The sequence below is a fragment of the Ranitomeya imitator genome, chromosome 4, assembly GCF_032444005.1.
Source record: "Ranitomeya imitator isolate aRanImi1 chromosome 4, aRanImi1.pri, whole genome shotgun sequence".
Lineage (NCBI taxonomy): Eukaryota > Metazoa > Chordata > Amphibia > Anura > Dendrobatidae > Ranitomeya > Ranitomeya imitator.
The window spans coordinates 716,035,612-716,051,118 of record NC_091285.1 but is presented as its reverse complement, the minus strand read 5'-3'; the positions used below and the strand labels follow the sequence as shown (position 1 = coordinate 716,051,118).

The 15,507-nt window shown below is 47.8% G+C and overlaps 1 protein-coding gene across 3 annotated transcripts in view; it reads left to right on the top strand.

The window, feature by feature from the left end:
* Positions 1–15,507, top strand: part of CAMTA2 (calmodulin binding transcription activator 2) — a 137,357-nt gene that overhangs the window by 112,248 nt on the left and 9,602 nt on the right. For 2 of the 3 annotated variants that reach the window (XM_069767517.1, XM_069767516.1), the window contains exons 18-21: positions 2,826–2,981; positions 3,070–3,289; positions 3,455–3,526; positions 14,605–14,780. In XM_069767517.1, coding sequence (XP_069623618.1) covers positions 2,826–2,981; positions 3,070–3,289; positions 3,455–3,526; positions 14,605–14,780 — 624 coding nt within the window. Of the gene's footprint in view, positions 1–2,825; positions 2,982–3,069; positions 3,290–3,454; positions 3,527–7,328; positions 7,350–14,604; positions 14,781–15,507 lie in introns of all 3 variants that reach the window. The other variant, XM_069767515.1, reaches the window with a different exon arrangement.

Below are 15,507 nucleotides of genomic sequence, written 5' to 3'. Positions count from 1 at the left end.
AGACTCCCAAATGCACAGAACAAAGTATGCTGCCACCAGCTCCGATTTTCCAAGTCTTAACGGGTCCAGAGCCAACTCAAATCAGTAGCGTAATTCACCTCAAAGGACGCGACAGTTCGTTATAGAACAAGGAGAGACAAGCTAATAAATAGTATATTTTACTCCAAAAAAGGTAGGCAGTGTTTACAAAGTATAAAAAGATAATATAAAGAAGACAAATCATGTGTACATTACAATTACAAATAAAAGAAGGATTAAAATTGAAAAAAACACTTACATAGTGTTCAGATCATTTCATCTCCTGTTTGCCCATGTGCTCAGGAGATACATCAAGATGCATGTCACATCCATAGAGCAGCTGGACCCTGGGCAAAAAGACTTCAGAAGACTGTTCGCTTCACTACTTGTTTCTTAGCCTAAAACCCAGGCACTCCCCCTGCGGGGATATCACTTAAGGGCTGAAACCTTCCCTTTACTTAGACTTAGGAAAACTATTTTTTATGCCTAGCTCGCTGTTGGAATCTCGTATCCAGAATACACCCTTATCATGAGGTGCGCCACATTGGGGTGATTCTTTTAAGTGTAAATACGGAGCAATTACCTAAACCGCTTACTGAGAAATCCGCACTTTGCCCTCATTGCGTTTAGCTGCTAGCGGTTTCAGGGAGTGATAGATCTATCGATGGACATCCGGAATATACAATTCTTCTATCTCTAGCCCGGATCGGTGCCAAAATATGTCACTTTAATAGAACATAGAATCTCATGGTGGCGACACCTGTTTCAACTAGTACCACATGGGAGGGGGAATGAGTAGTTTTAGGGAGACTGCTCTGCCTTCAGCATAGAACCATAAAAATTCTTCAGGGAGGGGTTTAGGATTCACACACAAACAAGCAGCAGGCAGAAAGAGAAGAGGGGGGTGGGAATGGCCCACAGCGTGTCTCTGGAAAGCCATGTAACCTTCTGAAATCAAACTCACAATATGACATTTTTACATTATCGTGACAGAGAGTGTGCGTACAGTCCGTGGAGTAGCAGAGTTTGAAGTGCTTATGTACCGAGGAATAGCAGAGCTGAGAGTGTGTGTACAGGCCTTGGAGTAGCAGAGTTGGGAGTGCGTATGTATAGACCGTGGAGTAGCAGAGCTGGGAGTGTGTACAGTCCGTGGAGTATTAGAGTTTGGAGTGTGTGTGTACAGACCGTGAAGTAGCAGAGCTGGGAGTGTGTGTACAGGCCGTGGAGCATCAGAGTTTGGAGAGTGTGTGTACAGTCCTTTGAGTAGCAGAGTTTGGAGAGTGTGCATACAGGCCGTGGAGTAGCAGAGTTTGGAGAGTGTGCGTACAGGCTGTGGAGTAGCAGAGTTTGGAGAGTGTGTGTGCAGGCCGTGGAGTAGCAGAGTTTGGAGAGTGTGTGTACAGACCGTGGAGTAGCAGAGTTTGGAGAGTGTGTGTACAGGCCGTGGAGTATCAGAGTTTGGAGAGTGTGCGTACAGGCTGTGGAGTAGCAGAGTTTGGAGAGTGTGCGTACAGTCCGTGGAGTAGCAGAGTTTGGAGAGTGTGCGTACAGGCTGTGGAGTAGCAGAGTTTGGAGAGTGTGCGTACAGGCCGTGGAGTATCAGAGTTTGGAGAGTGTGAGTACAGGCTGTGGAGTATCAGAGTTTGGAGACTGTGTGTGTGCAGGCTCTGGAGTATCAGAGTTTGGAGAGTGTGCGTACAGTCCGTGGAGTATCAGAGTTTGGAGAGTGTGCGTACAGGCCGTGGAGTAGCAGAGTTTGGAGAGTGTGCGTACAGGCCGTGGAGTAGCAGAGTTTGGAGAGTGTGAGTACAGACTGTGGAGTATCAGAGTTTGGAGAGTGTGTGTGCAGGCTGTGGAGTATCAGAATTTGGAGAGTGTGCGTACAGTCCGTGGAGTATCAGAGTTTGGATAGTGTGCGTGCAGGCTGTGGAGTATCAGAGTTTGGAGAGTGTGCGTACAGTCCGTGGAGTATCAGTTTGGAGAGTGTGCATACAGGCCGTGGAGTAGCAGAGTTTGGAGAGTGTGCGTGCAGTCCGTGGAGTAGCAGAGTTTGGAGAGTGTGCGTACAGGCCGTGGAGTAGCAGAGTTTGGAGAGTGTGCGTACAGGCCGTGGAGTATCAGAGTTTGGAGAGTGTGAGTACAGGCTGTGGAGTATCAGAGTTTGGAGAGTGTGTGTGCAGGCTGTGGAGTATCAGAGTTTGGAAAGTGTGCGTACAGTCCGTGGAGTATCAGAGTTTGGAGAGTGTGCGTACAGGCCGTGGAGTAGCAGAGTTTGGAGAGTGTGAGTACAGGCTGTGGAGTATCAGAGTTTGGAAAGTGTGCGTACAGTCCGTGGAGTATCAGAGTTTGGAGAGTGTGTGTACAGGCCGTGGAGTAGCAGAGTTTGGAGAGTGTGTGTACAGACCTTGGAGTAGCAGAGTTTGGAGAGTGTATGTACAGGCCGTGGAGTAGCAGAGTTTGGAGAGTGTTTGTACAGGCCGTGGAGTATCAGAGTTTGGAGTGTGTGTGTACAGGCCGTGGAGTAGCAGAGTTTGGAGAGTGTGCGTACAGGCTGTGGAGTATCAGAGTTTGGAGTGTGTGTGTACAGGCCGTGGAGTAGCAGAGTTTGGAGAGTGTGCGTACAGGCTGTGGAGTATCAGAGTTTGGAGAGTGTGTGTACAGGCTGTGGAGTATCAGAGTTTGGAGTGTGTGTGTACAGGCCATGGAGGTAGCAGAGTTTGGAGAGTGTGTGTACAGGCTGTGGAGTAACAGTGTGTTCAGGCCTAGACATGTCTGGTTTGCTCACCTACTCTGTCGTGTGCACACAGTGAGGGGATGCGTGCCGCTCGTGCTTTGGCCCGCTTTGCTCAGATGAGCCCAGGAGAGGACGGCAGTAACCTGGCGGCAGAGATCGGAGGGTATGGACAGCGGATCAAGCGAGTGAACAGGAGATCCATGGAGGGGTTACGTGTAAAGGTGACTAGGTATGAAGCATGTGGTCCCTGACACGGGTGTAGCTGTGACCTCGGAGGTCTTTGTTTTTTACCGTTACTGCCGCCTTCCTGTTTCCAGGTCTGACGCGCCGCCGTCCCCCACGACGCCACCTCCTCTGGGTGAGATCTCCTTCGACAGGTTTGACCCTCCTGGTGCCGCACGATGGTCCGAGTTCCTCAGTGCCTCAAGTAGTGGACGCATGGAAAGTGAGTTTGCTCTGCTGACCCTCTCTGACCACGAACAGCGTGAACTGTATGAGGCGGCTCGAGTCATCCAGACGGCCTTCCGCAAGTACAAGGTGAGAACTCTGGTTACTTAGTGCGCCACAACCTGTTTACATTGCAGCTTCTATTAGGAGGCATATTGGTGGGGGTGATTTATAAAGGGCCAGACCTCCTCTTCATCCGCGCCTGTCCTATTACACATGGAAGTCTCTCACTGGACATTTGTATTCTGCATCCAGGGACGACGACTAAAGGAACAGCAGGACCTGGCGGCCGCCGTCATTCAGCGCTGCTACCGCAAATACAAGCAGGTGAGGGGGGGGGATACAAACCAATGCAGATGGGAGGTTTCTGATGCCTGTGGGGGATGGGATGATGGCGTGAAAGGTTTAATTGCTGCACCGTGCTGACAGTGATGGTTCATGCTCTTGTGACACGGTCATTAGGCGGTGATGGTGTACAGCGACGTACAACTAGGAAATGTCCTATGCCCATGACACTGGGTGAGATCGATAGGGGAGACAGCGTCTCTGATTGGGATGTTGCCCTGAAACATGACTTTGATGAGATTGGGAGAGAAGGATGCGTAACTGAATGAGTGGTTGCCCTGATCCTGGTTCTCTGTGAGATCGGTAGGGAAGGACGCACCACTGATTGGGATGATAACCTGACCCTGGTGATATCAGTAGAGAAGGACCCACCACTGACTGGGATGTTGGCCTGACCCTGGTGATATCAGTAGAGAAGGACCCACCACTGTTTGGGATGTTGGCCTGACCCTGGTGATATCAGTAGAGAAGGACCCACCACTGTTTGGGATGTTGGCCTGACCCTGGTGATATCAGTAGAGAAGGACCCACCACTGACTGGGATGTAGACCTGACCCTGGTGATATCAGTAGAGAAGGACCCACCACTGACTGGGATGTTGGCCTGACCCTGGTGATATCAGTAGAGAAGGACCCACCACTGTTTGGGATGTTGGCCTGACCCTGGTGATATCAGTAGAGAAGGACCCACCACTGTTTGGGATGTTGGCCTGACCCTGGTGATATCAGTAGAGAAGGACCCACCACTGACTGGGATGTTGGCCTGACCCTGGTTCCTAGTAAGATCAGTAGAGAAAGATGCACCACTGTTTGGGAATTTGGCCTGACTCTGGATCTTGGTGAGATTGGTAGAGAAGGATGTACCACTGATTCAGATGTTGGCCTGACTCTGGTTCTTGCTGAGATCGGTAGAGAAGGAAGCACCACTGATTGGGATGACTCTGGTTATTGGTGAGATCGGTAGAGAAGGAGGTGTCACTGATTGGGATGATGACCTTATCCTGGTTCTTGGTGGGATTAGTAGAGAAATACGCACTACTGATTGGGATGTTGGCCTGACTTCTGGCTCTTGGTGGGATTGGTAGAGAAATACGCACTATTGATTTGGGTTGTTGGCCTGACCCTGGTGATATCAGTAGAGAAGGACCCACCACTGACCGGGATGTTGACCTGATCCTGGTTCCTAGTAAGATCGGTAGAGAAAGATGCACCACTGTTTGGGAATTTGGCCTGACTGTGGTTCTTGGTGGGATTGGTAGAAAAGGACACACAACTGATACTGATTGGGATGTTGGCCTCACCCTGGCTCTTGCTGTGATCGGTAGAGAAAGATGCACCACTGATTTGGAGGACGACCTGACCCTGGTTATTGGTGAGATCGGTAGAGAAGGAGGTGTCACTGATTGGGATGATGACCTGATCCTGGTTCTTGGTGGGATTGGTAGAGAAAGACGCACTACTGATTGGGATGTTGGTCTGACCCTCGGTCTTGGTGAGATTGGTAGAGAAGGACGCACCAATGAAAGGGATGATGACCTGTTGGGAGAGGTGTTACTGATTGGGATGTTGGCCTGACTCTGGTTCTTGGTGAGATCGGTAGAGAAGGACGCACCCCTGATTGGGATGATGACCTGACTCTGGTTCTTGGTGAGATCGGTAGAGAAGGATGCACCACTGATTGGGATGATGACCTGACTCTGGTTATTGGTGAGATCGGTAGAGAAGGAGGTGTCACTGATTGGGATGATGACCTGATCCTGGTTCTTGATGAGATTGGTAGAGCAATACGCACTACTGATTGGGATGTTGGCCTGACTCTGGTTCTTGGTGGGACGGATAGAGAAATACGCACTACTGATTGGGATGTTGGCCTGACTCTGGTTCTTGGTGGGACGGATAGAGAAATACGCACTACTGATTGGGATGTTGGCCTGACTCTGGTTCGGTGAGATTGGTAGAGAAGGATGCACCACTGATTCAGATGTTGGCCTGACTCTGGTTCTAGGTGAGATCAGTAGAGAAATATGCACCACTGATTGGGATGTTGGCCTTACTCTGGTACTTGGTGGGATTGGTAGCGAAATACCACTGATTGGGATGATGATCTGATTCTGATTCTTGGTGGGATTGGTAGAGAAGGACGCACCACTGAGTGGGATGATGACCTGATTCTGGTTCTTGGTGGGATTGGTAGAAAAGGACGCACCACTGAGTGGGATGATGATCTGACTCTGGTTCTTGGTGAGCTCGGTAGAGAAGGATGCACCACTGATTGGGATGATGAACTGATCGTTGTTATTGGTGGGATTGGTAGAGAAATATGCACTACTGATTGGGATGTTGGCTTGACTCTTGGTGAGATTGGTAGAGAAAGAGGCGTTACTGAATGGGATGTTGGTCTGACCCTCGTTCTTGATGAGATTGGTAGAGAAGGAGATGTCACTGATTGGGATGTTGGCATGACTCTGGTTCTTGGTGAGATTGGTAAAGAAGGATGCACTACTGATTCAGATGTTGGCCTGACTCTGGTTATTGGTGGGATTGGTTGAGAAATACGCACTACTGATTGGGATGTTCGCCTGACTCTGGTGATCTCAGTAGAGAAGGACTCACCACTGTTTGGGGTGTTGGCCTGATCCTGGTTCCTAGTAAGATCGGTAGAGAAAGATGCACCACTGTTTGGGAATTTGGCCTGACTGTGATTCTTGGTGCAATTGGTAGAGAAGTACACACTACTGATACTGATTGGGATGTTGGCCTCACCCTGGCTCTTGTGGTGATCGGTAGAGAAGGAGGCATCACTGATTGGGATGATGGCCTGGCCCTGGTTATTGGTGAGATCGGCAGAGAAGGAGGTGTCACTGATTGGGATGTTGGCCTGACTCTGGTGCTTGGTGAGATTGGTAGAGAAGGACGCACCACTGAGTGGGATGATGACCTGACTCTGGTTCTTGGTGAGATCGGTAAAGAAGGATGTACCACTGATTGGGATAATGACCTGATCCTGGTTATTGTGGGATTGGTAGAGAAATATGCACTACTGTTTGGGATGTTGGCCTGACTCTGGTTCTTGGTGGGATTGGTAGAGAAATACGCACTACTGATTGGGATGTTGGCCTGACTCTGGTTCTTGGTGGGACAGATAGAGAAATACGCACTACTGATTGGGATGTTGGCCTGACTCTGGTTCTTGGTGGGACGGATAGAGAAATACGCACTACTGATTGGGATGCTGGCCTGACTCTGGTTCAGTGAGATTGGTAGAGAAAGAGGTGTTACTGATTGGGATATTGGCCTGACCCTCGCTCTTGGTGAATTCGGTAGAGAAGGAGATGTCACTGATTGTGATGTTGGCCTGACCATGGTTCTTGTTGGGATTGGTAGAGAAGGAGATGTCATGGATTCAGATGTTGGCCTGACTGGTTCGGTGGGATCGGTAGAGAAAGAGGCGGTACTGAATGGGATGTTGGTCTGACCCTCATTCTTGGTGACATTGGTAGAGAAGGAGGCGTCACTGATGGTGATGTTGGCCTGACCCTATTTCCGAGTGAGATCGGCAAGACGGCTCTATCAATGATGGAGGTAATGATGTGACACCTGACTGCCTGCTTGGTGATCGACAGCACAGTAGTGATGGGGTGTCATAGAACGTTCAGCCACTAATCCCAGTATATGACATTTGATAGATGTGGGTAGACCGTACATGTCACAAATACATCACGTGACGTTCGCCCGGGGGTTCACCTGCTCTTTTCCCACTAATCCAAGCCTTCTTCTCTTTCAAGCTGACATGGATCGCTCTTAAGGTAAAATCCTCCCACTTTTCAGTCCTGATCCTGCTGCGTAGAACACAAATGTTGTTTCTAGATTGGGAAGCTGCCCATAAAGACCCCAAGAGGGACTGTGGTGGGGAAAACATACAGTGGTCCACTGTATTGACTAGATCCAACATCTGTCCTCAATAATCCCAACTCCCAGTCTTCTAATTGTATAGGATATTATACTGTTGGGTCCATATTAAGTGGTCGGGAATGTTATGAGGTACGCTATCTTGTGGTCGGGAACGTTATGAGGTAGGGTCGCCATCTAGCTCCATCTAGTGGTTGGGAACATTATGAGGGAGGGTCGCCATATAGTGATCGGAAATGCTATGAAGTAGGATCGCCATCTAGTGGTCTGGAACATTATGAGGTAGGGTCGCAATCTAGGAATCTCGAATGTTATGAGGGAGAGTCGCAATCTAGGAATCTCGAACGTTATGAGGGAGGGTCGCAATCTAGGAATCTCGAATGTTATGAGGTAGGGTCGCAATCTAGGAATCTCTAATGTTATGAGGGAGGGTCGCAATCTAGGAATCTCGAACGTTATGAGGGAGGGTCGCAATCTAGGAATCTCGAACGTTATGGTCGCAATCTAGGAATCTCAAATGTTATGAGGGAGGGTCGCAATCTAGGAATCTTGAACGTTATGAGGGAGAGTCGCAATCTAGGAATCTCGAACGTTATGAGGGAGGGTCGCAATCTAGGAATCTCGAATGTTATGAGGTAGGGTCGCAATCTAGGAATCTCGAACGTTATGAGGGAGGGTCGCAATCTAGGAATCTCGAATGTTATGAGGGAGGGTTTCTATCTAGGAATCTCTAATGTTATGAGGGAGGGTCGCAATCTAGGAATCTCGAATGTTATGAGGTAGGGTCGCAATCTAGGAATCTCGAATGTTATGAGGTAGGGTCGCAAACTAGGAATCTCGAACGTTATGAGGTAGGGTCGCAATCTAGGAATCTCGAACGTTATGAGGGAGGGTCGCAATCTAGGAATCTCGAACGTTATGAGGGAGGGTCGCAATCTAGGAATCTTGAACGTTATGAGGTAGGGTCGCAACCTAGGAATCTCGTACGTTATGAGGGAGGGTCACCATCTAGGAATCTCGAATGTTATGAGGTAGTGTCGCAAACTAGGAATCTCGAACGTTATGAGGGAGGGTCACCATCTAGGAATCTCGAATGTTATGAGGGAGGGTCGCAATCTAGGAATCTCTAATGTTATGAGGGAGGGTCGCAATCTAGGAATCTCGAATGTTATGAGGGAGGGTCGCAATCTAGGAATCTCGAATGTTATGAGGGAGGGTCGTAATCTAGGAATCTCTAATGTTATGAGGGAGGGTCGCAATCTAGGTATCTCGAATGTTATGAGGGAGGGTCGCAATCTAGGAATCTCGAACGTTATGAGGGAGGGTTTCTATCTAGGAATCTCTAATGTTATGAGGGAGGGTCGCAATCTAGCAATCTCGAATGTTATGAGGGAGGGTCGCAATCTAGGAATCTCTAATGTTATGAGGGAGGGTCGCAATCTAGGAATCTCGAATGTTATGAGGGAGGGTCGCAATCTAGGAATCTCTAATGTTATGAGGGAGGGTCGCAATCTAGGAATCTCGAATGTTATGAGGGAGGGTCGCAATCTAGGAATCTCTAATGTTATGAGGGAGGGTCGCAATCTAGGAATCTCGAATGTTATGAGGGAGGGTCGCAATCTAGGAATCTCTAATGTTATGAGGTAGGGTCGCAATCTAGGAATCTCGAACGTTATGAGGGAGGGTCGCAATCTAGGAATCTCGAACGTTATGAGGGAGGGTCGCAATCTAGGAATCTTGAACGTTATGAGGTAGGGTCGCAACCTAGGAATCTCGTACGTTATGAGGGAGGGTCACCATCTAGGAATCTCGAATGTTATGAGGGAGGGTCGCAATCTAGGAATCTCTAATGTTATGAGGGAGTGTCGCAATCTAGGAATCTCGAATGTTATGAGGGAGGGTCGCAATCTAGGAATCTCGAATGTTATGAGGGAGGGTCGTAATCTAGGAATCTCTAATGTTATGAGGGAGGGTCGCAATCTAGGTATCTCGAATGTTATGAGGTAGGGTCGCAATCTAGGAATCTCGAACGTTATGAGGGAGGGTCGCAATCTAGGAATCTCTAATGTTATGAGGTAGGGTCGCAATCTAGCAATCTCGAATGTTATGAGGGAGGGTCGCAATCTAGGAATCTCGAATGTTATGAGGGAGGGTCGCAATCTAGGAATCTCTAATGTTATGAGGGAGGGTCGCAATCTAGGAATCTCGAATGTTATGAGGGAGGGTCGCAATCTAGGAATCTCTAATGTTATGAGGTAGGGTCGCAATCTAGGAATCTCGAACGTTATGAGGGAGGGTCGCAATCTAGGAATCTCGAACGTTATGAGGGAGAATCGCAATCTAGGAATCTCTAATGTTATGAGGTAGGGTCGCAATCTAGGAATCTCGAACGTTATGAGGGAGGGTCGCAATCTAGGAATCTCTAATGTTATGAGGTAGGGTCGCAATCTAGGAATCTCGAACGTTACGAGGTAGGGTCGCAATCTAGGAATCTCTAATGTTATGAGGTAGGGTCGCAATCTAGGAATCTCGAACGTTACGAGGTAGGGTCGCAATCTAGGAATCTCGAATGTTATGAGGGAGGGTCGCAATCTAGGAATCTCGAACGTTATGAGGTAGGGTCGCAATCTAGGAATCTCGAACGTTATGAGGGAGGGTCGCAATCTAGGAATCTCGAACATTATGAGGGAGGGTCGCAATCTAGGAATCTCGAATGTTATGAGGGAGGGTCGCAATCTAGGAATCTCAAATGTTATGAGGGAGGGTCGCAATCTAGGAATCTGGAATGTTATGAGGTAGGGTCGCAATCTAGGAATCTCTAATGTTATGAGGGAGGGTCGCAATCTAGGAATCTCGAACGTTATGAGGGAGGGTCGCAATCTAGGAATCTCGAATGTTATGAGGTAGGGTCGCAATCTAGGAATCTCTAATGTTATGAGGGAGGGTCGCAATCTAGGAATCTCGAATGTTATGAGGGAGGGTCGCAATCTAGGAATCTCTAATGTTATGAGGGAGGGTCGCAATCTAGGAATCTCGAATGTTATGAGGGAGGGTCGCAATCTAGGAATCTCTGTTATGAGGGAGGGTCGCAATCTAGGAATCTCGAATGTTATGAGGGAGGGTCGCAATCTAGGAATCTCTAATGTTATGAGGGAGGGTCGCAATCTAGGAATCTCGAATGTTATGAGGGAGGGTCGCAATCTAGGAATCTCTAATGTTATGAGGTAGGGTCGCAATCTAGGAATCTCGAACGTTATGAGGGAGGGTCGCAATCTAGGAATCTCGAACGTTATGAGGTAGGGTCGCAACCTAGGAATCTCGTACGTTATGAGGGAGGGTCACCATCTAGGAATCTCGAACGTTATGAGGGAGGGTTTCTATCTAGGAATCTCTAATGTTATGAGGGAGGGTCGCAATCTAGCAATCTCGAATGTTATGAGGGAGGGTCGCAATCTAGGAATCTCTAATGTTATGAGGGAGGGTCGCAATCTAGGAATCTCGAATGTTATGAGGGAGGGTCGCAATCTAGGAATCTCTAATGTTATGAGGGAGGGTCGCAATCTAGGAATCTCGAATGTTATGAGGGAGGGTCGCAATCTAGGAATCTCTAATGTTATGAGGGAGGGTCGCAATCTAGGAATCTCGAATGTTATGAGGGAGGGTCGCAATCTAGGAATCTCTAATGTTATGAGGTAGGGTCGCAATCTAGGAATCTCGAACGTTATGAGGGAGGGTCGCAATCTAGGAATCTCGAACGTTATGAGGGAGGGTCGCAATCTAGGAATCTTGAACGTTATGAGGTAGGGTCGCAACCTAGGAATCTCGTACGTTATGAGGGAGGGTCACCATCTAGGAATCTCGAATGTTATGAGGGAGGGTCGCAATCTAGGAATCTCTAATGTTATGAGGGAGTGTCGCAATCTAGGAATCTCGAATGTTATGAGGGAGGGTCGCAATCTAGGAATCTCGAATGTTATGAGGGAGGGTCGTAATCTAGGAATCTCTAATGTTATGAGGGAGGGTCGCAATCTAGGTATCTCGAATGTTATGAGGGAGGGTCGCAATCTAGGAATCTCGAACGTTATGAGGGAGGGTTTCTATCTAGGAATCTCTAATGTTATGAGGGAGGGTCGCAATCTAGCAATCTCGAATGTTATGAGGGAGGGTCGCAATCTAGGAATCTCTAATGTTATGAGGGAGGGTCGCAATCTAGGAATCTCGAATGTTATGAGGGAGGGTTGCAATCTAGGAATCTCTAATGTTATGAGGGAGGGTCGCAATCTAGGAATCTCGAATGTTATGAGGGAGGGTCGCAATCTAGGAATCTCTAATGTTATGAGGGAGGGTCGCAATCTAGGAATCTCGAATGTTATGAGGGAGGGTCGCAATCTAGGAATCTCTAATGTTATGAGGTAGGGTCGCAATCTAGGAATCTCGAACGTTATGAGGGAGGGTCGCAATCTAGGAATCTCGAACGTTATGAGGGAGAGTCGCAATCTAGGAATCTCTAATGTTATGAGGTAGGGTCGCAATCTAGGAATCTCGAACGTTATGAGGGAGGGTCGCAATCTAGGAATCTCTAATGTTATGAGGTAGGGTCGCAATCTAGGAATCTCGAACGTTACGAGGTAGGGTCGCAATCTAGGAATCTAATGTTATGAGGTAGGGTCGCAATCTAGGAATCTCGAACGTTACGAGGTAGGGTCGCAATCTAGGAATCTCGAATGTTATGAGGGAGGGTCGCAATCTAGGAATCTCGAACGTTATGAGGTAGGGTCGCAATCTAGGAATCTCGAACGTTATGAGGGAGGGTCGCAATCTAGGAATCTCGAACATTATGAGGGAGGGTCGCAATCTAGGAATCTCGAATGTTATGAGGGAGGGTCGCAATCTAGGAATCTCAAATGTTATGAGGGAGGGTCGCAATCTAGGAATCTGGAATGTTATGAGGTAGGGTCGCAATCTAGGAATCTCTAATGTTATGAGGGAGGGTCGCAATCTAGGAATCTCGAACGTTATGAGGGAGGGTCGCAATCTAGGAATCTCGAATGTTATGAGGTAGGGTCGCAATCTAGGAATCTCTAATGTTATGAGGGAGGGTCGCAATCTAGGAATCTCGAATGTTATGAGGGAGGGTCGCAATCTAGGAATCTCGAATGTTATGAGGGAGGGTCGTAATCTAGGAATCTCTAATGTTATGAGGGAGGGTCGCAATCTAGGTATCTCGAATGTTATGAGGGAGGGTCGCAATCTAGGAATCTCGAACGTTATGAGGGAGGGTTTCTATCTAGGAATCTCTAATGTTATGAGGGAGGGTCGCAATCTAGCAATCTCGAATGTTATGAGGGAGGGTCGCAATCTAGGAATCTCTAATGTTATGAGGGAGGGTCGCAATCTAGGAATCTCGAATGTTATGAGGGAGGGTCGCAATCTAGGAATCTCTAATGTTATGAGGGAGGGTCGCAATCTAGGAATCTCTAATGTTATGAGGGAGGGTCGCAATCTAGGAATCTCTAATGTTATGAGGGAGGGTCGCAATCTAGGAATCTCTAATGTTATGAGGGAGGGTCGCAATCTAGGAATCTCTAATGTTATGAGGTAGGGTCGCAATCTAGGAATCTCGAACGTTATGAGGGAGGGTCGCAATCTAGGAATCTCGAACGTTATGAGGGAGAGTCGCAATCTAGGAATCTCTAATGTTATGAGGTAGGGTCGCAATCTAGGAATCTCGAACGTTATGAGGGAGGGTCGCAATCTAGGAATCTCTAATGTTATGAGGTAGGGTCGCAATCTAGGAATCTCGAACGTTACGAGGTAGGGTCGCAATCTAGGAATCTCTAATGTTATGAGGTAGGGTCGCAATCTAGGAATCTCGAACGTTACGAGGTAGGGTCGCAATCTAGGAATCTCGAATGTTATGAGGGAGGGTCGCAATCTAGGAATCTCGAACGTTATGAGGTAGGGTCGCAATCTAGGAATCTCGAACGTTATGAGGGAGGGTCGCAATCTAGGAATCTCGAACATTATGAGGGAGGGTCGCAATCTAGGAATCTCGAATGTTATGAGGGAGGGTCGCAATCTAGGAATCTCAAATGTTATGAGGGAGGGTCGCAATCTAGGAATCTGGAATGTTATGAGGTAGGGTCGCAATCTAGGAATCTCTAATGTTATGAGGGAGGGTCGCAATCTAGGAATCTCGAACGTTATGAGGGAGGGTCGCAATCTAGGAATCTCGAATGTTATGAGGTAGGGTCGCAATCTAGGAATCTCTAATGTTATGAGGGAGGGTCGCAATCTAGGAATCTCGATCATTATGAGGGAGGGTCGCAATCTAGGAATCTCTAATGTTATGAGGGAGGGTCGCAATCTAGGAATCTCGATCGTTATGAGGGAGGGTTTCTATCTAGGAATCTCTAATGTTATGAGGGAGGGTCGCAATCTAGGAATCTCGAACGTTATGAGGGAGGGTTTCTATCTAGGAATCTCTAATGTTATGAGGGAGGGTCGCAATCTAGGAATCTCGATCGTTATGAGGGAGGGTTTCTATCTAGGAATCTCTAATGTTATGAGGGAGGGTCGCAATCTAAGAATCTCGAATGTTATGAGGGAGGGTCGCAATCCAGGAATCTCGAACATTATGAGGGAGGGTCGCAATCTAGGAATCTCGAATGTTATGAGGGAGGGTCGCAATCTAGGAATCTCTAATGTTATGAGGGAGGGTCGCAATCTAAGAATCTCGAATGTTATGAGGGAGGGTCGCAATCCAGGAATCTCGAACGTTATGAGGGAGGGTCGCAATCTAGGAATCTCGAACATTATGAGGGAGGGTCGCCATCAAATAATTTGGAACATTATGAGGTAGAGTAGCCAACTAGTGACATGGAATATTATGAGGTAGGGTCGCCATCTAGTGGCTTGGAACATTGAGGTAGGATCGCCATCAAGTGGTCGGGACCGTTATGAGTTGAGGTGGCCACTAGAGGCCTAGAACATTATGCTTTAGGGGTCGCCTTCCAATGGTCTGGAACACTGAGATAGGATCGCCTTCCAGGGTTGACATCTAGTGGTCAGCAATCTGTCAGGAAGGTGATATGTGACACTCTCCTTTTCGGCCCGTGCATGGCCATTAATCCCAGTACCTTTCTTTCCCAGTATGCTTTGTACAAGAAGATGACGCAGGCAGCCATCCTGATCCAGTCCAAGTTCCGTAGTTACTATGAACAGAAGCGTTTCCAGCAAAGTCGCCGGGCAGCTGTGCTGATCCAGCAATGTTACCGCAGCTACCGGGAGGGGGCCCGCAGCGGCCCAGCTCTGCAGCATCGCATCAAGTGAGTGATGGACTTAGGGTTATCACTCGCCATATTATATACAGTCATGGCCAAAAGTGTTGGCACCCTTGAAATTGTTCCGAAAAATGAAGTATTTCTCCCAGAACATTGTCACAGTTACACATTTTGTTATATACAGATTTATTTCCTGTTGTGTGTTTTAGAACAACACAAAAAAACAGAGAAAAAAAGGCAAATTGGACATAATTTCATACAAACCACCCCAATATTGTTGGCACCATTCCAAAATTGTGGGTAAACAGCTTTGTTTCAAAAACGTGATGCTCGTTCACACTCACCTGTGGCAAGTAACTGGTGTGGGCAATATGAAACTCGCACCTGAAAACAGTTCAAAAGGTGAGAAGTTGACTCAATCTTTACATTGTGGGCCACACTAAGCATGGGGAACAGAAAGAGGAGAAGAGAACTGTCTGAGGACTTGAGAACCAAAATTGTTCAACAAAATTAGCAATCTGATGGTTACAAGTCCATCTCCAGAGATCTGGATGTTCCTTTGTCCACGATGCACAACGTAATCAAGAAGTTTACAACCCATGGCACTGTACCTAATCGTCCTGGACTGCAGAAAGAAATGGATGAAAGTTTGTTATTCAGGATAGTCCAGATAGGGTGGCTAAGCAGCCCCAATCAAGGTCCAAAGAAATTCACGCTGTCCTGCAGGCTCAGGGGGCAACAGTGTCAGCGCCAACTATCTGTCCACATGGGA